This window comes from Nomascus leucogenys, chromosome 15, assembly GCF_006542625.1.
Source record: "Nomascus leucogenys isolate Asia chromosome 15, Asia_NLE_v1, whole genome shotgun sequence".
Taxonomy (NCBI): domain Eukaryota; kingdom Metazoa; phylum Chordata; class Mammalia; order Primates; family Hylobatidae; genus Nomascus; species Nomascus leucogenys.
In genome coordinates, this window is record NC_044395.1 from 15,877,805 (window position 1) to 15,897,884 (window position 20,080).

Below are 20,080 nucleotides of genomic sequence, written 5' to 3' on the forward strand. Positions count from 1 at the left end.
ACCTTTTCCAAACTCCTTGCCGTTCCCACCCTGGCCCCTGCGCCCCCTAGCACCTCCTCTATTGGCTCCCAAGTTGCAAACTCTGGTTGGAAGGGGCCAGGCGGGTCCCACCATCCTGAGAGGCGCTTGTGAAGCCACACTCCTCAGGCCGACCCTGAGACCCGCGGGGCACCCGCCCTGTTTCTCTCCGCTTGGCGCCCGCCCCATCCCAGGACCTGGTCCTGGGGTCTCCCACTCCGAAATGGAGGCGTTGCTGGGGGGCGCCGGCAGAACCCGGCAGCAGGCTCTGTGTGGCAGGTGCCAGGCCCTGGGGCAGGCTTCGAGGAGGGGGCAAAGTGTTCCGAGCGCTGGCACGGTTCTGTCCAGCAAGTCTATTATATAATAATCACCATCTATCAGGAAGCCAGGCAGCTGGAGTGAGTGGGGAAGCCAGGATGCCCGGATCAGCTCTTCCTCCAGGGCCCAGGACGGTGTCGCCACCAAGATGGGGGTGCGGGCGCAGCCCAGCAGTGAGATGATGTGGGGGTCGAGGGGCAAGTGAGGGGCGCTGGGCAGTCAGACGGAGGCCCCACAAACCCCGCCCCCAGACATCTGACTGACAGTGTCCCGAGCCAATGATTGAAGTCACTGTGGGGCTCTGCGTTAACTCTTTCTTGGGTCCCTATTTGCTTTAGGGGATAGAGTCCTTTCCAGGAACTCTTTGGTCTGGACTCCTCCCACCTTCTCGGGCTAGTGCTCCAGCCGGTGCAGAGTACCAGCTGGAGAATCCTTTTGTCCTAGTAACCCCGGCAACGGGATGCCTAATCTCAGATCATCAGCAGCCCTCGCGCCGACCCCCGGCAGCCCCAAAGTAAATTGTATTACAAGATACGGTTGTGTGTACACACTGTGCTTCCAGAAACAGCCCCTCGTGGCGCTGGCACACCCACACTGCGTCACGAACGGGCACCCTCACGCACCCATACCCATGCGGGCACTTCCACCAACGAACGCCAACGCTGACACACCTGTGACACCCCTCGTGACACAGTGACACACAGATACACGGAAAGACAGAGGTTCCTCAAGTTGGCCAGTAGAGGGAGCCGCTCGATTCCAGCAAGGGCCCCCTGCCTCTCTCCTTTCCTCCTGGCTCTCTCCAGGGTTCCACCCAGAACTTGTGGCTCAGAGCTCAGCTCCGAATCCCAACCTGGAACCTCCGCTGGGGGAATGAGTCACAGCCCCACCCAGGGGAGCGCTCCGCATGGCTGCTCCATAGGACATGTATTGTGCACCATTTAAGAGACCCCTGGCAACACAGACTCACTTGCCCCTGCAAACACTGTTTTGGACCTACCATGAACCAGGAATTGTGCCAAAGGGATCATAACAAGCCCCTTTGGCTTGTCATATATGTAAGGGGAGACTGATCCACATAAATGCAGTGGTCCCCTCTAAGAAGCACCCTGTTCGAGAAGTGGGGGCCTATATTATGTCTTTCTGGAGAGGAGATAAGAAATTAAACCTTATTTCCATGGGTCAGGTATTAGCCTAGGTGCTGGAATCTTTCACATTAGAAGCCTCTCTGGGCTTTGGTTTTCTTTTCTTTTAAGTGGGGATAAAATCGACTTCTCAGGACTGTGGTGATTCAACCCCCTAACCCAGGACAGTGCTTGGCACAGCAGGCTGGCACTTGGAAAAGTGTTGGTTATTGGATCAAAGCATCATCATGAGACAACGTGCATGAAAATGCTTTGTAAGCAGTGATGGGACACATGGGGGGGTTACTATGTTATCTTCTTTCAGGTTTTTGCTTCCTTCCACCGTGCCTCCCTAAACCTTGTCCAGTGCCCAGCTGTTGGCACCGTCAACCCCTCAAGTCAGTATTTACTGAAGTCCTACTACAAACCCAGCCAGCGCTTGAGTATTGTGGGGAATGGAGAGGCTAGGAGGCATGGTCTGGGCCCTTAGGAATCTTTTGGGGGAAATCAGACACACACACACACACACATATATATATATATATATATATACACACACATATATATGTGTGTGTGTGCATACACCTATACATATATAGGTGTGTGTGTATATATATATATGTGACAAATAAGATAAAACACATCAGGAAGTACTCAGATGCTATGATGGGATAGGTGGTCAGAAGAGAGGGAGGTCAGTGAGGCTAGAACTATCTGGGGACCATCTGTGAGGAGGGGCAGGGGAGAGGGCCAAGGAAACAGCAGGAGCAAGCGGGCTGGCTAGTGTTCTTCCTATCAGACACAGCCAATGCTTGTCACTTGGTATTAATTCTGGGTGGGTGGGGACAGTAGGAAACAGGGAAAGTGCCCTGGGATAAGGAGACCCAAATTCTAGTCCTGGGCTTACCACTTTCTAGCTGGGTAGCTCTGGGTAAGTCCTTAGGTAATGCAAACCTCAATTTCCTCACCTCACTAATGGGACCATAACATCTTTCTTGCAGGTTTGTGGTGAACATTGAAACATGTGAAATGTTTTTAAAAAGTGCTTTGGGCCGGGCGCGGTGGCTCACGCCTGTAATCCCAGCACTTTGGGAGGCCAAGGCAGGCCGATCACCTGAGGTCAGTAGTTCGAGACCAGCCTGGGGGACATGGTGAATCTCTGTCTCAACTAAAAATACAAAATTAGCTGGGCATGGTGGCAGGTGCCTGTAATCCCAGCTACTTGGGAGGCTCAGGCAGGAGAATCGCTTGAACCCAGGAGGGAGAGGCTGCAGTGAGCTGAGACCGCGCCATTGCACTCCAGCCTGGGCAACAGGAGCAAAACTCCATCTCAAAAAAAAAAGGGCTTTACAATTTCTTTTTCATTGCCTCGTCCTATAGGGTGGTGAGAGTGTGTGTGCGTGTGTGTGTGCATGTGTGTGTGTGTGTGTGAGAGAGAGAGAGAGAAGCACTTTGAGGTTAGGTTAGGAGAGTTCTTTTGAGAAGACAAAGGTTTCACTTCCACAAACATTTTCTTACCATCCACTTTGTGCTGCTGAGGATTGAAATGAAAAAACTCAGTCTGTGTCCTCAAGGACCTCATGGTCTACTAGGAGAGACATGAATAAAGAGATGCTCAGTGCATTATGGATGTGGGTGGGTACAACGAAGAGGGGACCCAGTGGTGTGTGTGTGTGTGTGTGTGTGTGTGTGTGTCTGTGTGTCCAGGCAACTTCCACTCCTTCCAATCAGTGCAGATAGGAAGGTAGGTTTGTCAAACCTTTCCCTAGCCTGGGATGTTGTTGGCGCGTCTCCTCCCCAATCCTCAGGAGCGAGGAGGAGAGAAGAAACCCCCCTCCCCGCCCCCGGGCCAACCTGCCTCCCGCTAGCCGGCCGGGCGCCTTACCGAGTCAGACCACTGGGAGGCTGGGGGAGCCGGGTTGGGCGAGGAGGCAAGCGAGATGGGGGAGCTCTTATTTTGACAGGGGCCTCTCCGGGCTCTGGTATGAAGGCAGAAGGAGGCAGCCAGAGAGCCCCGATGCTTATTCAGGCTGGGGAGTGGAGCCGAGTGGAGGGGCAAGCGAGGCTCCGGCAGCGCAGGGGAGCCCGGGGAGGCGGCGGCGCGCGGCGGAGCCAGTGGCTGGACATGCCCCGGACCCGGGGCCGCTGCACCACCGCCGCCGCCCGGAGCCAGCCGGCCGGACGCCCGCACGCCTGGGTCCCCCGGCGCCGCGCCGCCCGGGGGCTGCGACCCGGACCCTCGGCGTCCGACCAACAATAAGCGCCCAGACAGCCCCCTCCCCACCCAGTGCCCGCCATCCCCGCGGGCTTTGGGGAAAGTGAAAGGAGGAGGCGAAGGAAGGAAGGAAGGAAGCAAGCAAGCAAGCAAGGGAGGAGGAGCAGGAGCAGGAGCCGGAGCCCTGAGGTTCGGGGCCGAGACCCCAGCCCCGCGCCCCGGCCCCGGCGGGTGTGCGCGCTCTCCCGCCGCTGCCCGGCGCCCACGACCATGCTCCGCGGTTGGGAGTCAGGAACCCAGGCACCCAGCGATTCCCGGATAGCCTCTCTCGGGCCGGGCTGGTATTGAGATCAAGGCGTCCAGGATCAAAAGATCACCGCCTGCCCGCCCTCTCTGCATCTCCAACTGGCGAGCAGGAGGACCCCCATCCACACAACGACCCTGACCTGGTCATGGCGTCCAGCTCCGGCCTGGCGTGAGGACCCCCCAATCCGCGTGAGGTGAGGGGTGGGCTGGGGGCAAGGCGAAAGTCATGCCAGGCCAGCAGAGGCGCGAGGAGGGAGATCCAGTTTGAATCGGGGAGGGGAAACACAGTCTGATTGTCTCTTGCTCTCTGGCACGTACCCCCAGGCTGTTTAAGGTGTGGGGGACTCCCCCAGGGTCAGTGGAGGCTACTCTTAAGCCCCCAGTCAGGTTGGCAGCTCCAGAACACCGTGGGGAGGGCTTAGGGGCAGCCAGGGGACCCTGCCACCCTAGCGCAGAGAACAAGGCCGGCCTTGGGCCAGCTGGAGCAGCGAACCTTGCCCTGGGGGCTTCTGGGAGATGTAGTCCCCCTCCCAGGCTCACCAACCCCGTGGGTCTCAGCACCCCAGCCCTCCTCCTCTGGCTGATAGGAGTCTCCAGAATGAGGTGGGTTGGGACTGGGGAGAGCTGGGGGTCACCCTTTTCTCCCAGGCACTGCCTGTGAGTAGCGGGGGCTGTGACCGAGGAGTCTCTTCTTCCAAGGCTTCTGAGTGATGTGGGCTTGGCTGGGGGGTGGGGCAGTCATACAGTTCCTTGGAGGTGTCCCTGCGCTGCTAAGGGGAGGTGGCCCCTGTCTTGATCCAAAGGAACCCTCGGGGAAGAATGTAGGAAGAAGAGTGAGCTTAGGCTTCTTGTTGCGCTGGGGTAGGTCCTATTCCAGGGCTGCTGGAATTTGGTTTCAGAAGAGACAGAGGGCTGCTCTCTCCTGAGAAGGAGAGTGTCCCTTGAAGTCTAGGAGTCTGGAGGGTGTCTCTCTGCAGCAATGAAGCTAGGATCAGCTTCTGTCTGTCTGTCCAGCTTCCTTCCTTCCGGGTTTTTCTGACACCCCCTCCCTCCCTCCTCTTTCTGTCTACTGCTTGGGGTGTGTGTCTGTGTCTGTGTCTGGGGGGACCTCTGCTTCGAGGAGAAAAAGTGTTGCTCTGAGAGAGGTGACCTGGGCGTGTGTTTGAGCCCTCAGAAAGGGGTTCCAAGGCTCCCTGGATCTTTTGCCCTCACTCCCAGCCTTGGTTTAGTGTGAAAGCTGACTGTGCACTGTATCTGCTCCAACTCTGCCGCTGCCTCTGAACAGCTCTCTGGATGAGACCGCCACAGTGAGTGGGCTTCCACTGTCTTCTCCCTCTCTTCTCAGCCTCTCCAGGGAGCAGCCACTTCCGGGCAGGGGCTGCCTTGCTCTTCTGCTGCCTCTCAGCATGGGCCTGGCTACCTTCTCCGGGTCAGGACCACAATTTCATGACCCCAGAGGAAGAGCATGCTCAGGCCCTGTCTTCCTGGTGTCAGCTCTGAGGCCCAGCTGATAGAGGCCTCAGGAGAGGACAGGGAGAGAATGGGTGAGGCAGGTGAGGAGCAGGGAGAGAGACTGGGAGGCTGGTGCCAGGGAGGAAGGTGCCGCCTCCCCAGGTGATTTGCCTCCTTGGCCTTGGAGAGCCAGGTCTGGAAGGCCAGCCTTCTGGCCACCTCCCTCTAGGGGTTCCCTGCTTACCCATGTTGCTCCTGAGTGGGATGGGGTGATGCTTCACAGCAGGAAGGGTGCTGAGGGGCAGGTAGAATACCTAAAATCTTGGATCCAGAGTGACTCTTGTGCCTGGAGTAGAAGGGGTCCTATGACTGGTGATGGGTTCTGGAGGCCCATATGGAGGTTCAGAATGAGTCTCTACTAGGATGCGGAGTCATGGGACTGAAGAGATACTACAGGGTCCTAGAGAGGAATTGGCAGTCCACAGTAATCTAGCGCCTCAGTGGCAATTTGGGTCCTATTGATCTTGCCTGTTGAATCTGTGTTGGGTACCCATGACCCTGCTTAGCTAGTTCCTGCCTTTGGAGTCCTGGTACCTGGGTTAAGCGGGAGCCCTAGGCTGGGGTCTCAAATTCCAGACCAGGCAGGACAGTAGCCTCTGGGCAGAGGCCTAGGGGGTGGCAGTGTCGGCTCAGCAAGGGCTGGAATGCCTGGCACCTGCTTTAGATTAAAGGAGATGCCGAGCAAAGGGGAGCTACCTGCCTGTCAGGGGAGTGACTGGGATGGAGCTCCGTGGAGCCCAGGAGTGGAGTGGGAGGAAAGGACCAGGGTTGCAGCAGCAGCAGCCCGGGCAGGAGTGGAGGGAGCCACTGTCACCCAGCTCTGCAGCCCTCCTCCAGGGAGTCTGAGAGCCACTGTCACCCAGCTCTGCAGCCCTCCTCCAGGGAGTCTGAGAGCCACTGTCACCCAGCTCTGCAGCCCCTCCTCCAGGGAGTCCAATAGGAGGAGCTGGGGGCACCCCCATACTGCCTCTGGCACCACACGCTGAAGTTCTGTCCCAGGACCCTGGGACAGCTCTGGAGAGCTGGGGTGTTCAAGTGTCCAGTCTTCCCATGATCAGAAGAGGCCCACAAGGAGGTGCCTGTGAGGTCCTTTGGGGTTCTTGTGGTCCTGCTGCCATGCTGGCTGTTTCTGGGGCTCCTTGGGTGCTGACACTGAGGTAGCTCAAGAGCCTGGGCACCCAGGGGTGACGGGAATGGCATCCCTTCCTTCCTTGTGCCAGAGCCCTGGGCACTGCCCGGGTGCTGACCTCTGATGGAGGGAGGGGGCAGAAGGGGGATGGCACCGTGGGAAAGTGGGCAGCCGTGGGAGCCAAGCGGGTACAGGCTGGGTGCCGCGGGCAGGGAGCCTCTGCCAGGCCTGCTCTCCCTGGGGTGGGGCGGTTGTTCCATGGACTGGCTCAACCTGTTGAGCGCCTGGCTGCTCTAACTCCACATGTGTGCCCCTGCCTGCCAGCCCCGACAGCTGCCCACCCATAGCCACACCGTGGGGGCTGCCCTCAGGGAACTGAGGAAGGGAGGCTCTAACTGGCCAGAGGAGCCGGGATGGGGCTGGTGGGAGCTCCTGCCAGGGCTGAGGAGCCCATCTGAGTCCCAGAGCTGGGGCTGGAGCCAGTTGGAGGGCTGGAAGGCCAGGGCTAGGAGAGGAAGGCCAGAGCACTGCAGCTCCTGAGCTGGTGCATGTCACTTGGCTCGGCGGCCCTGAAGGCTGCCTGGACTTACAGCCTGGAATTTCCTCTGCCTGGTGCCAGGGCCAGGCCTCTGAGCCCCACCCCCAGCCTGGCCTGACCTCCCCTCCCTCCCCTCCTGGGAGAACTCAGCCTGACTTTCCCTGGAGGCTGGGGGAGGGGCAGTAAGGGCATTCTGGCTGCCGTGGGAGGGGCGACTTCCTGGGTGTGGGCATGTGTTACACTGCCTCAGTCTCCCCGAGGGTCCTGCATCCTTGTGGAGAGGAAGAAAGCCTTGGGTTCCCAGGGGGATGCCCACAGCCTGCTCTGAGTGTGGGGGGTCCTGGAACCTGTGGAAGACCCCTGACTCCTGCAGGCCCTTGCCGTCCCCCAATCCCCTGTGACCTCTTAGCTTTCCACCCACCTTGGGGCTGTGCTAGCTGGTGGGGAAGGGGAGCCAGCGTGCCACTCTGGAGGGGAGAAGGTGGTCACCACTGCCCAGGAGTAGGGGAAAGGACACAGACAGGTTCCCTCTGATTCTCCATGCCGAGGGGGAGGGGCGGCTTCCCCGGCCTTCTCACTTTTCCTGTCAGTGGCAAAAGCAGAGGCCTCTCCTTTGCAGCCCAGGCCCTCGCTGCTTGGCCCTGGACCAGCCCCCCTCCTAACCTTGGTGTTTTATTCTAGGCCCCCTTCCACCAGGGCTGGGACTCCCTCTGTCCATTCCCGTTTCTCCTCCAATGGACTGGTAGCCCTGGGCTGGCCCGTCTTCCCGTCCTCCTCACTCTCCACTTCCCCACCCCCAGCCGCAACTCGGAATGGCCCTGAATCCAGCATTTCCAGCATTTCGAAACCAGGATTGTTTTGAAATCCCTGAGTGGTTCTCCACCCCCCGCAGGCTCCCCTCCTCCCCTGAGCATTGCCTTCTAATCCGACTTCACACACTGTGTGCTGCAAGTTTGTGTGTTTGAGTTTGTGTGCTAGCACATGGCTGCGTACTACTTTGTGTGTGTGTGTAAGTTTGTGTGTGTGTGTGTCTCAGTGTGGGTGTATCTTCTGTCGGCAGTTCTGTTTGGCAGTTCTGTGTGATTGGCCGATGTCATGTGTTTCCTGAGCTCCCCTAGGCTGTCTCTATGAATACGGGAGCCTCTATGGGTCTGAAGGGGCCACTTTTGGAGAATTTGGAGTGCTTTTTAGGGAATGTCTTTGGATGTGCATCTTTGGGAGTTGTGTCTGTGTTGTAAGTGTCCGGGGTACCTCTGGAGAGTGTGTGTGCTGGGGGCGTGTCTCATCCACGTGTATGTGCGTGTGCGGGCACACACATGCGCTTCACTTCTCTTCCCTCCTCTCTCCTCCCTGGGAACATGTCTGGGGTATGTAGTCACAGGTCTCCCCACAGCTCCCTGGGACATGCAGTCCTCTGCCCTTTGATAGGGAAGTTTCCTGGAGTGGGGCCAAGGCTTCTGGCAGTTCCCTGGTCCTTGGAGAGAGAGTGGTGCAGTGGAGACTTTGTGATAAACTCTCCCTGGGGACTGGGTTCTCTCCCTCTACCCCTCACGGACACCTAGCACCTTGTAGGGTCCTCGTACCACCTGTCCACCCTCTTCTTGTCCTGATTATACAGTGGTGGTTGTTACAGAGAGGCCTGGTGTTCTAAAGGAAAAGGGGTGGGGAAAGGGAGCTAACACCCCACTCTGGGGTAACTTGTTCATTGAGGGCAAGGAACAGCCAATCACATCGAACTTGGGAGCTTGGTGGCAAATTTTAGGTTCAGAAAAGTTAACTTCTCCAGCTAGGGTCAAATAGCTGAACAAGAGAAGACACTCATATTTCCAGCCTGAGCAGAAGACGGAGGGGTCTGGAATCCAGGCATCTGGGGTGGGGCCAGCTGCCCTTGTAGCCTTGATCGATCGTGGGAAGTCCTTCTTGATGTTTAATCTCATTCCCTCCTACTGCACTTAGTATTCTACATTAGAGGAGGTTCCTAGGGTTTTTCGATTTAGGGTCAAAGCAAGGATGGTGATAGCAGAGTTACATGCTATCACCGGTGATAGCAGAGTTAGTGCATGGGATGCAGGCACTAGAACCCCCATAACCTTGCTGTATCTCAGTTTCCCATCCTGGGATCTCAGGCTAGAATGGAATGCATTTCTCCAGAAGCACTTGTCACAAATCAGTGAGGAGGCAGAGTGCTGGGGCCAGGGCTGATTGTGTGAGTCAGAGACCTATGGAGACAGCAGCAGGAGGTGGACATAAGGATAAGCTGTCCCTTTTACATCCCCACCCCCAGTGGCCTCTGGTCCCAGAGCACAGTGGGAGGAAGGGAGGGGTACAGGTTGGTACAGTGCTCAGTGACCCAGCAGGGGGAGGGCCTTGGCAAGGAATTTTCAGTTTGTTTCTCAATCTCTGTCTCTGAGACACGCACACACGTCACTGCAGACACCTTTAGGAGATGAGCTCAGAAAAGTCACCTAGGTGGCAGCAGGGCAGGGCATTGCCAGACGGGGCCATGTGGAACCAGCCTTATGCTGGTAGATGCCCTGCTCTGTATGAGCCTTAGAATGGAAAGTTGAGCCCAGCCAAAGGTCTCCTCCCCAGCAGACCCCATCTCAGGTCTGGGAGGAACACAGGCTGGAGAGGGTTAAGTCTGGTTGGTAGGGACACCCCCCGCCCAGTGCAGTGAGAGAGAGGGAGGGGTGGTTAGCAGCTTGCTCTAGTTGGCGTCTCTCCCAGAATTCTTCGGAAAAGAACTCCCCTTTGACCCCCCAGTACAAACTGAGCCCAGCCACCAGCCTCCCTCCCGCCTGCTGTGGGAGCTTCGCCCAGCCCCGTCCTACTGAATTGCTAAACCGACTCCCTCACCCCAGGTCCTCCCAACCAGACCAGGTCCTCAGGACTTGGCATCTTCAGGGGACCAGGGCTATAGCCAGGGAGACCACACAGGGACATAGAATACACAGCCATTCTTTTCCCTGACATAGGATAACCTGGAGGTGGCTGGTGCTAGAATCTGGAGTCCTCCAGCCTCCCCATCCCTCTCCTCCCCCAGGTCCTCAGGCCAGGTCGTGGGAGTCCTCTGCCTCTCCTCCTCCCCGTGGGGCCAAGCTCTAAGGGAGCTCTAAGGTCTTCCAGTGCCTCCTCCTCTCCTGCTTCCAGGCTAGGGAGGGGGATGGTGTGGTGGGCGGGGGTGGGGGGTGCGGCGGGGGGGCGGTGCAGCTGGGTCAGGCTTGGCTCCCAGCCAATCCACAGAAGTCCTGGTGGGGGTAGGGGGTGGCAAATGAGTAGCTCAGAGACTTCCTGGAGCTGCAGGCTGTGTGGACTGTGTGTACATGTTTCTGTGGTGTGTTGGTGGGGGGTGCTGGGGTGATGGGAGGAGCGGGGACATAGATTGCTGGAAGGGGGCTTCTAGCTTTGACCCTCTCTCCACAGGGAGCCCCCAACCCAGACCACACCCTTGAGCCTGAGCCCGACATTATTCCTGAGGTGAGAGGTCTGTGTGCCCCTGTGTGTCCCTCTCAGCCTCCCTGATTTCTGTCCGCGGCGGCCGCGTCACCCTGGCTTAGCCTCCTGCTTGGCGTTTTGTCTTTTGGGCTCCCTCCTCTTGGCTTTCTGCCCCCATCTCTCCTTTCATTCCCCTCCCTCCAAAAGAGGGAGGTCTCCTCTGGCTCCTGGTGGGCAAGCAGTCTGACCAGAACCCTAGACGCAGTCGGGTGGGGAGTGGGGCTGGGCCGGGAGGGGTTAGAGCCGGGCTCCAGTGAGAGTCCAGCCCTTCTCTATCTCAGCGGATCTCACCCCCCACCCGCCCCACCCTGCGGGAGGCGAGGAGATTCCGCCCAATCGCCCTGGAGGGCAAGGTACGATTTCCTGGTTATCCCAAGTCCTTGCTCAGTCAAAGCCAGGGTGGCTACCAGCCACAGTAGCGTGGTTTCTGCCCTGGTCCCCTGGTCCCCTAGCGTACCCATGCGTGCGTGTACACACACACACACACACACACACACACACACACACACACGCGCGCCATCCTCTTTCCCTCCGCCAGCCCCCCTTTCTTACTTAGCAACTCCCTGAATTCACAACAAACACGCCTGAGGGCTCCCGGTCCGACTAGGGAAAGCTGGAGGAAGCTGGGGACTGGGAGGAGGCGCTTCTCCTAGACCATTCCCAGGAGGGAGGGGCTTCTCATCCCCTCACCTCAACCCCCAACCTCTCCACTGAAGCCACCCCCCAAGGGACACCGAGGAAGTGGTCCTGCTCTCTACTGAGGAATGAAAGAGATGGGGGGCATTGGCCAGGTGTGGCTGAGCAGGTGGGTGGGGGGCAGGGCTGGGACTTCACCCTCACGGGTGAGTCCCACTTGACCTTTGACCCCCATCTGGGGCCTCTCACGGGCCGTAGTAACTCTTGGCAGGGGCTCTGTGCTGTTGTCTCGGTGACTAGCCTTGTGCCCTCCTCTGACCAGCAGGGACAAGGATGGGTGAGGAAGTAACGGACTGGAGTTGGGCGGGGTTGGGGGAGGCCGGAGAACTTTGCTCTGTCCTGGCAGCACAGGCCAGGCCAGGCGGGTACCTGGGTTGAGGGAGTGGGGAGCGGTGCTGTCTCTCTGATCTTCCCTGGGCAAGCCCCGGGCACATCAGGCATGGAGGGAGGATGTGAGGAGTGAAAGGGTGGGGCCTGGACACCCATGTTTTCTTTTGTCATCATTCAGAGGACTGATACTGTGGTGCATCTGGAGTATTGTGAAATGGCCCAGAACCCAGATGCCAGGGTGTCTGAATTCAAATCCTGCTTCTTCTGAAATTATGGGCCTTAGGCGAGTTATTTAACTTCCCGGCACCTCCCTTTTCTTATTGGGAAAGTGGGGATAATAAGAATACTTTCTTAGCAGATTGTTCTGACGATTAAATTAGATGATGCACGTGAAGCATTTAGGACTGGTGAAGTTACAAAGTAAATGCTCAATAAATGTTGGTGATCCTCCTCATTTTATTAGTCAGAGCTCTTCACAGGAACTTTTGATCCTCCCCGGGGGTTTTAGCAAGGAAAGAATTGATAGTGAGAAGAGGGAGTGTGGGGGTGGGGAAGAGACAGCCTTTCCACACTCCAGATTCCTGGATTCTAATACCCCTCCAGATCCACTGTTTGCTGCTTCCGTTTCCCCATCGTTGGTGCCTGCTGACTTCTTGATTGCAAGTTTGCCAGGTAGCCAGGGGCCTGGAGAAGGCCCAGGGAGTTTAGAACACGTCTCCCTCGCTATCTTCAGGCTTCTCAGGGCCAGCCCTCCTCCCTGAGGCTGTTTGCTCAGTTCAGCTCCAGCACTCCTCCCACTGCCCCATCCCCTGCTGCTCTGCTCTCACCAGGCAAACAAGACATTCCGTCCTTAAATGGCTTAAATGGCCGCCTCCTCTCCTTCCTGGCCTAGGGGTCAGGGACCTGGCTTGGGGAGAGAAGTGTCAATGTGGAGCTGTGACCTGGATGGCAGCTGTTAGGAACGCCTCAGGGCCCTAGACCCCCCCGGATTCCCTGTGCCCTGCCTGGGCATTTCTCTGAGGGGCAGTGCCCAGGCCTGATGGGCCTGTCTGTCACCTGCTGGACACAGATGGTCAGGGAGGGGGCATCCTGAAGCCCAGAAGGGGAGTGGGGTAATATCAGCATCCACAGCGTCCAAGGGACACCTCCAGAATCCTTCCCTGAGCTGCAAGGGGGAGTGTGGACAGTGCTAGGAAAAGTTCTGCCTTAACCCTGTGTGCTGGCAAGGGAGAATGCTGAGTGGGGCCAGGCGGCCAGGGCTCCTATAGGCCCTGGGGTGAGAGTGGGATGGTGGAGGGGCTGAGGCTTGGGAACTTCTGGATGAGGAGTCCAGGAGTGGGCGGCAGGGATGGGGTGCCCACAATGAGGTGGGGAAGCTGTGCAGACAAGGTGGGTAAAATCTTCTGGGGACTAAGATGTCGTAGAAGTGCCTAGGATCCCAGGGCCCCTGGGTCTGAGGCCTGGACTTAGCTAGCAGGTGCTCTCTCTGGCTTGGTAGCAAGAGGGGTGGGCTGGAGCCCCTAGCTCTGCTTACCATGTTCCTCTGGATCCAGAGAGGACACCTCCCATCCATGGGCCTGGGGGATGAGGGCTCAGGGTCTGCCTGGGCCATGCCTCACTACTGGGCTGGCTATGCCTCCTGTGCCCAGCCCCTGGGGCCTGTTCCTTGGGCAGGCTGGGGCTATTTTTGGGATCGGGCTGGGGCTCTGGGGCCGGTTTCAGATGTTCCAATGTGAACAGGAGAAAATGGGAACAGATGGCTGGAGGGTTCCGATCAGTGGGTCCTGCTGGGCGCAGGTTATTTTTAGGGCCTTGTTAACCCTTTGGGGTCTTCTGGGGCCACCCTGAGAGATACAGCCCTCTCTAGTTGAGAAGAGAACAGGTTTTCTCCCTGGGCCCCCTACTTTCCAGAACTGCTTGTCAGTTGTTCTTTCTCTCCCGGACCCTTCCTTTGAGATCCATGGCAGGAGAGTAGGCTTAAGCTTTCTCCCAGCCCAAGTACTACAGGGTGACTGCCAAGGGGCAGGCAGGGAGAAGGGGACCTGGCAGAGGGGAGGCTGGCTCTCTTGAAGGGAAATCCCCCTTCACTTGCCTCCTGGACTTTTGAGACATGGTCCTGAGGCTAAGAGAGTGGACAGCTGCCCAGCCCCTCTCTGGGTTCATGCTCTGGATTTGAGTGTGTCGGTGAACCCAGGATGCCCAGGAGTGTGCCAGCGGAGGGAGCTGGCCTCTGAGAGGAGGGCAGGGGAGGAGCCGAGTCTTTGTACTTGGTACCACTAATATGACACCCACGGGCCCTGTTCTCTTGGACACTCACAGGGAAAATATCTGGACAGTGCCTGCCTTTACCAAATGCCCACATATTTGGGTGCCATGGCAGGAGGTAAAGATAAGGACATCAAGGCCAGAAGTGGTTTGTTGAGGGCTGGTGTGTTTTAGGCATTCTGTTAGTTTCACTACTGTTACCTCACTCTATAAAATTATTCTCCTTTTGCAGATGAGGAAGCTGAGGCTCAGAGGGATAAAGGGAAGGACAAGGCCCCACAGATGAGAAGGGGCAGGGTGTGATTGACACTGTCTGACTACAAACTCAGTTTTTTGAGACAGAGTCTCGCTCTGTTGCCCAGGCTGGAGTGCAGTCGTGCATCTCACCTCACTGCAACCTCCGCCTCCTGGGTTCAAGCAATTCTCTGCCTCAGCCTCCTGAGTAGCTAGGATTACAGGCGCCCACCACCATGCCCGGATAATTTTTGTATTTGTAGTAGAGACAGGGTTTCACCATCATGGCCAGGCGGGTCTTGAACTCCTGACCTCGTGATCCACCTGCCTTGACCTCCTAAAGTGCTGGGATTACAGGCGTGAGCCACCGCACCTGGCCCTCAAACTCAGTTCTTATTCCACTGCATCATACTGCCTGCCAGGGTCCCAGCCCCAGAGGGTGAGGCCACCAGGCACCAGACCTCCTCTGGGAGCAGCTTTACTGAATGGGTGTGGGAGAGGAGGCCTGGGGACAGGGGACCCTGCCTGTCACTGCTCTCACAATCCCCTAAGCCTTTCTTGCCTGAGGGTGCCAGGACTGACACCAGAAACCCTGTGTGGCCTTCCTGTCTCCCCTGCAGAGGATCACAGGCATACATCCTGTCTCATCACCCCCACCCCTCCCGGCCTGCCCCACGTGCCCCTGCATCCTGGAGGATCATGACAGTCTGGATGTCAATGTGGGCAGAGCTCGTGGGGCCTGCAGGTGCTGCTGGTGCCAAGAGTGTGGGCCATCAGGCGAGGTGAGGGGCCAGGAGGATGCCTCTGCCTCTGGCTGTACCTGGGGAGAGAGCAGAGCAGGCAGGCAGGCGGGCGGGCGCTGGGTGAGGTCCCACCGTGGTGCGCTTGGCTGTGCCAGCAGTCTGCTGCACTCCATCCTCCCACAATGGCCCCATTGTTCCCAGCAGCCAGGCAGTTTGGAGGAGGTTCCTCGGCCACCCCTACCCCCCTAAATACGGGCCAGATTAACCCCTTGGAGGACTGAGGCCAGGTGAGGGCCCACAGGGAGCTGTCTTGCCCATCTCTGCCTGTTCTGGGAACCCAGGCTTGAGAAGTTAACCTTCTACCCACGTGAACCCAGCACCACACCACCTCCTGAGATGGGAGTCTCCACAGGGTAGAGAGTGGCACCTGGATCGTCTCCTACCCCCACCCTAGTGCAGGTGCCAGGGGACAGGAAGTACCAGTGGGGCGGCGGGCAGAGACCAGATATATTTGGGCCGGTGGGGCTAATTCCAGCCACCACTGCCTGCCCTACTGGCTCCTGAGCTCCTTTCCTTCCTGTGAAACCAGAGCTAGGTTGGGCCTAGCTCAGGATTTCGGTGGATTTAAAGAGGCAGCACCATCCCTGCCAGCCTGGCTCCCTCCACCCTCCCCAGGTAGGGTCTGGGGCAGAGAGAGGACTGGAGAGCTTCTTGCTCCTCCCTTGCCCTGGGCTAACCCCTGGCCCTTGCCTCTGTTGGGGTACCAGGCTTTTGGCACTCCTCTCTCCCAGAGCCTTGGGCGGGTGGGGTGGGCGGGGGTGGGCTGTGGTTTCCTGTGTTGGTTGTTTGTGCCTGGCCCAGAGTGCCCGCCGCCTGCCTGGGCTTCCTGCCCTGTCTTGTTTCCTTGTGCCCCCCACCCCCTCTCCACCCCTCCCCCTGTGGGAGGGAGCAGCTGGGGATTGGGTAGCTGTCTTTGGGGGCACCCCACTGCCAGGCCATGATTGCTTCCCAAGGCCCAGCCACACTGACAAGGACCGACCGTAGGAGCCAAGAGAAGTGAGGTGACCTCAGGCCTGTCCAAGCAATGCCACTTGTCGGTTCAGGCTTCAGAAGGGACAGTGGGCCAGAATGGGCAAAACTGCTGATGGCCCCCCAGTACCCTGTTCAACGATCCCAGACTAGAAAGGTCTGGGACCAGGAGTTTCCATGGTCCTGTGGAGCTGGGGTTGTCTGACATTACCCTAGGGCTGCAGGTGGGGCGGGGCTGGAAACTCCCAGGGAAAACCTCCCAAGCAAAAATGGCTGATTTGCATGGTCTCCTTTGGCACAGGGTGGGGGGAAGTGGGGAGAGCTACTAGGAACCAGGGCCATGGGAAGGCCCCCTAAGCCTGGAAGTCCCCACATCGAGGGTCCCAGAGCAGCACCTTGGTCCTTGAGCAGATTTCCTGCTGGGCTAGGAATCCTTGACCTCCCCACCCGCTGAGTCACCACCTCAGGAAGAGGAAGTGACCTGAGTGGTGGAGAGAGCTTGTGAGGACTGAGGGGTCCTGACACCCAGGAGAAAGGGGATTTGGGACCCTGTCGTCTCGGGCGCTGTATCTCCCTGAGCCAGAGGCTGAGGATTTCTTTGGCCCTGTTGTCCCCAGCAGGGTCCTGAGCGCTCACGTCATCACAGGGGGCCCTGGCAGCGCAGGAACATGGACCCTCCAAAACATTTTCTTACTGCCTCTTTGGGGTGGTTTTGAGCTAGACAGTGACACTGGTGGGCCAGCTGGTGAGCCAGGCAGAGGCTCCCAACGTGGGGGCAGGTGGGAGCAGGCAGGTTGCCACTGGATGTGTGAACGCCTGCCCTACCTGTGGTAGTTGTGTGTGGAGCAGAGCCGGTGTGTGATACCTGGAGGCTCTGGGCATCTGAGCCTTCCTCAGCTCCCTCCCCCAGCTAAGATCAAGTCCACTTTAACCCTTAGCAACCCTTAGGCTGCTGGCTCCTACCCTCGCGTCACTCGGGGTGGGGGTGGCGGATGGGGGAGCGGATGGATATCTCAGGCCCTTTGTCAAGCCGCCTCCTCCGCTCCTCCGGGCACATTCATTCTCCTGGTATGCGCCTGGCCTTCCACTCAGGTGACTCGCACCTGCTCCCTGTTTGTGAGCTTGCTACCCCTCCCCACATAACCCCCTAAGAGGGAGGCACGGCGATGTGTTCCCAGAGCCCCATCCCTTTGCTTTCTCCTACCTCAGGGGCCCCTGGCCTGGTACTAGGAAGCCCCCTTCATTGGGTACTTTACAATTGCATTGGGCTGGGATCAGCCCTCTTGGCTTCCCATCACCAGGTCTTCCAGGTGTCTTCGGAGACTGTGAGTGTGTGGAGGAGGAGGGGTCTTTGGGAGCTGGGGCAGACTCTTGAGGGGCAAAGGGGGGAGGTGTGAGATGGGAAAGTCCTGACTCATCCACGCTTGACTCAGCTCGCCCTGCGGCGGGGTGGGAGAGAGGGGGTGGAGTCCCGGAGGGGAGGGTGACTGGGAGAGTCTTCTGGGGAGGAGCCTAGGCCTGAACGGCCACTGGAGAGGACTGATTTTCTAATAGCCCCTTCCCAAATTCTCGCAGGTTCTCAATTTTTGAGGCTGTGAACATAGGTAGTGAGTGGCCCTTGCCCTGCCCCTCCCCCCTTATGGGGGTCCTGGGCACTGTGGCTGGAATGTGGGAAGCCCACCTATCTGATGCAGGCTCAGAGGAGCAGTCATGGCTGGGGTGGCGAGGTGGGGTCACTGCAGTGTCTGGAATGAGGGTCCCCACACTGCCACGTACTGGATATGTGACTCAAGGTCACATCAATTCCTTTTCCCAGTCCTCAGTTTCCTCGTTGAAATGGGGTCGATCCTTTTGAGAATCAGCGAGTTGGTGAAGGGAGAGCCTGAGATGCATGCCAGCCAGGAGCCTGCTCAGAGCCCTGGTGTCTCAGTGACTCCAGCCTCTGCCTCTGCTCTTCGCTGGTTGTGATGGAGAAGCTGGGGGTGGCGGGCTGCTTCCCAGGCAGGTCCTGGACTTTGGAACCTTCCCCCAGGAGCCTTCCTCCCCAGAGACACGGCTGGAGTGGCGAAGGCCGATGTGCCCTAGGGTTAAGTTGGGGTTAGATTCCCGCAGGGTGGCAGGTGGGGCCCCCCCACCCCGAGGTCCCCGCCCAGCCTCCAGCAGCCCCGCAGGGAGCATCAGGAGTGTGCACCGGTGTCTGGCCGGGCCTGTCACCGGGACGAAGCTCCTGAGCCCAAGACTCCTCCCCTTTGACCGGGATCGGCTGCTGGAGGGCTGCTGGAGGGCTGCTGGAGGGCGGGTAGGGGAGGCGAGGGGGGAGCCAGGGCTGGGGGCGGTTGGGTGAGGCCTCTGTGTTTGTGTAAGTCTGTTGCTGTATCTATGGCCCTGTGCGTGTTTCTTTGTGACTACCAGGCTCAACTTTCTTCGGCTCTCTTGTGGCCGGCCTCAGTCTTTTCATCTGTTCAATGAGTCCGGCGCTCCCACTCAGCCCTCGGGCAGCCCCAGTGTCTGCGCGTGCCCCAGGCTGTCTCCGCGGCTCCCGCTCCGGCCGGCGCTTCCCTGGCCTCCGGCGCGCCTCTAGCTTCCTGGGCTCCGTGCGTGTCTTTGTCTCCCTGTCCACGTGTGAGCTGTGAGTGTGTGTGAGTCAGAGTTCGGGTGTCTGTGGGTCTCTGAGCCTCTGCCGGCAGCACCCGGGGCTCGCCAAGCTCTTGCCGGTTGGCGCGCGCCCAGCCCCTGACGGGACTTGTCCGTGTGTCTGTCCGCGCGCGGGGCCTGGAGAAGCACGCTGCAGTCCTGTCCGCCTCCCGCTCGCTGCCTCGCTGGCTGTCGCTCGCTCGCTCTGCCTCTCCGCCCGGGCTCTGCCGAAGGGGGCGGGGTGGGGGTGCAGGGCCGGGGGGAGGGGAGGCTCCTGCATTCTTGCGGTCGAGGAGGAATCCGAGCCAGCGTTACTGGTCTCCAGAAGAGCCCAGCTGCAGCCCCGGGGCCCCGCCAGGCCTCTCGCTGCCCGCCCGGGCCTGCTGGGATGGGCACGGGCTAGGCCTCGAGCTGGGGACGGGGCGGGGCGTGGCCCCCACCCCGGGCCCCCTCCACGGCTGGAGCGCTCTGGGGGTGGGGCGAGAGGGGTACCCCACCCTGGGTGAGGGGCGCGTCTGGGAGCAGGAATCCCTCAGGGGGCCATGGCAGACCTCAGCCGCCCCACGCGGCACCTTTGCTACCTAGCCTTTTAGTGAATTCTGTCTCTGCCGCCCCGTCGGGGCGTAGGCTTGCTGGAGACTGCAAGCCCCCTGAGGGCAAGGTGCGGGAGGGATGGGGACAGGGCTGGCCTCCAGGATCGAGACCCTGTCTCGTAATCCTCTTTTTCCAGTGCCACCCCACCCTATCCAGCTCCCTAGTCCCAGGGCTGTTGGGTCCTCCCTTCTCCCCTCCCCTCTGACACCCCCTCCCCAAGTCACGAGTTTTCTCTTTGGGGCTTGTTGCTGCAGTCCGTGCTCCAGTACCGAGTACCTGGCTGGGCCCTGGGCACGCACAGGGGCCGTAGCCCCACTGTGTGTGGGAGCCATGAGGATCCTGGCTAACAAGACAAGGTGTGTGGGTGTCGTGGCGGGCGGGATGTGTGTGTGTGGAGTGCGGGAAGGGAAGGGCCCAGTGGTGATGGGGCCCAAGCTGTGCTGGCCAGGAGAGGAGCCGCCCTGGGCACCTGGCTCCCAGGCCACCAGTGGGCTAAAGGGGGGTTAGCATGGGAAGGCCTGGCTTGAGGCAGGAGGCGCAGCCAGCCTTAGTGCCTGGGCCTGGGTGGGGGGCAGAGGGGTCTGGCAGCCAGCTATGCTTGCGGCTTCTGGTCTCTTCTAGTTCTTCCCTCCTTAAAATGGTTTGAGCAGACCCCCTCCCACCCTACTGTGGGGTCCGAAGGCCGCCTCTGGCCTCAGTCTAGCTGGAGGTGGGAGCTGGAGTAGGGGGCGGTGCCTGCCTCCCTCCCCCCTCCCCGGAGAAGCCGGCAGACAGGGCCAGGCGGCAGCAGCAGGACAGCAGAGCTGAAATAAATCTGAGCTGGTGTGGAATGAGGGGGGATAAATATCCTCTCCCGTGATGTGATCTTTCCAGCGGCTATTAATAGGTCTCCGGGGAGGG

General features: G+C 59.1%; 1 protein-coding gene across 5 annotated transcripts in view; it reads left to right on the plus strand.

Moving 5' to 3' along the window:
• The first annotated feature begins 4,102 nt into the window (after positions 1–4,102).
• The window catches only part of BCL9L (BCL9 like), a 29,226-nt gene continuing 13,248 nt past the window's right edge, over positions 4,103–20,080 (plus strand). Inside the window, exons 1-3 of one of the 5 annotated variants that reach the window (XM_030829266.1) lie at positions 4,103–4,175; positions 10,584–10,637; positions 19,435–19,536. In XM_030829266.1, coding sequence (XP_030685126.1) covers positions 19,511–19,536 — 26 coding nt within the window. In that variant the 5' untranslated portion in view covers positions 4,103–4,175; positions 10,584–10,637; positions 19,435–19,510. Of the gene's footprint in view, positions 4,176–10,583; positions 10,638–18,255; positions 19,537–20,080 lie in introns of those variants that run through there. The other 4 variants (XM_030829269.1, XM_030829270.1, XM_030829267.1 and 1 more) reach the window with 4 other exon arrangements.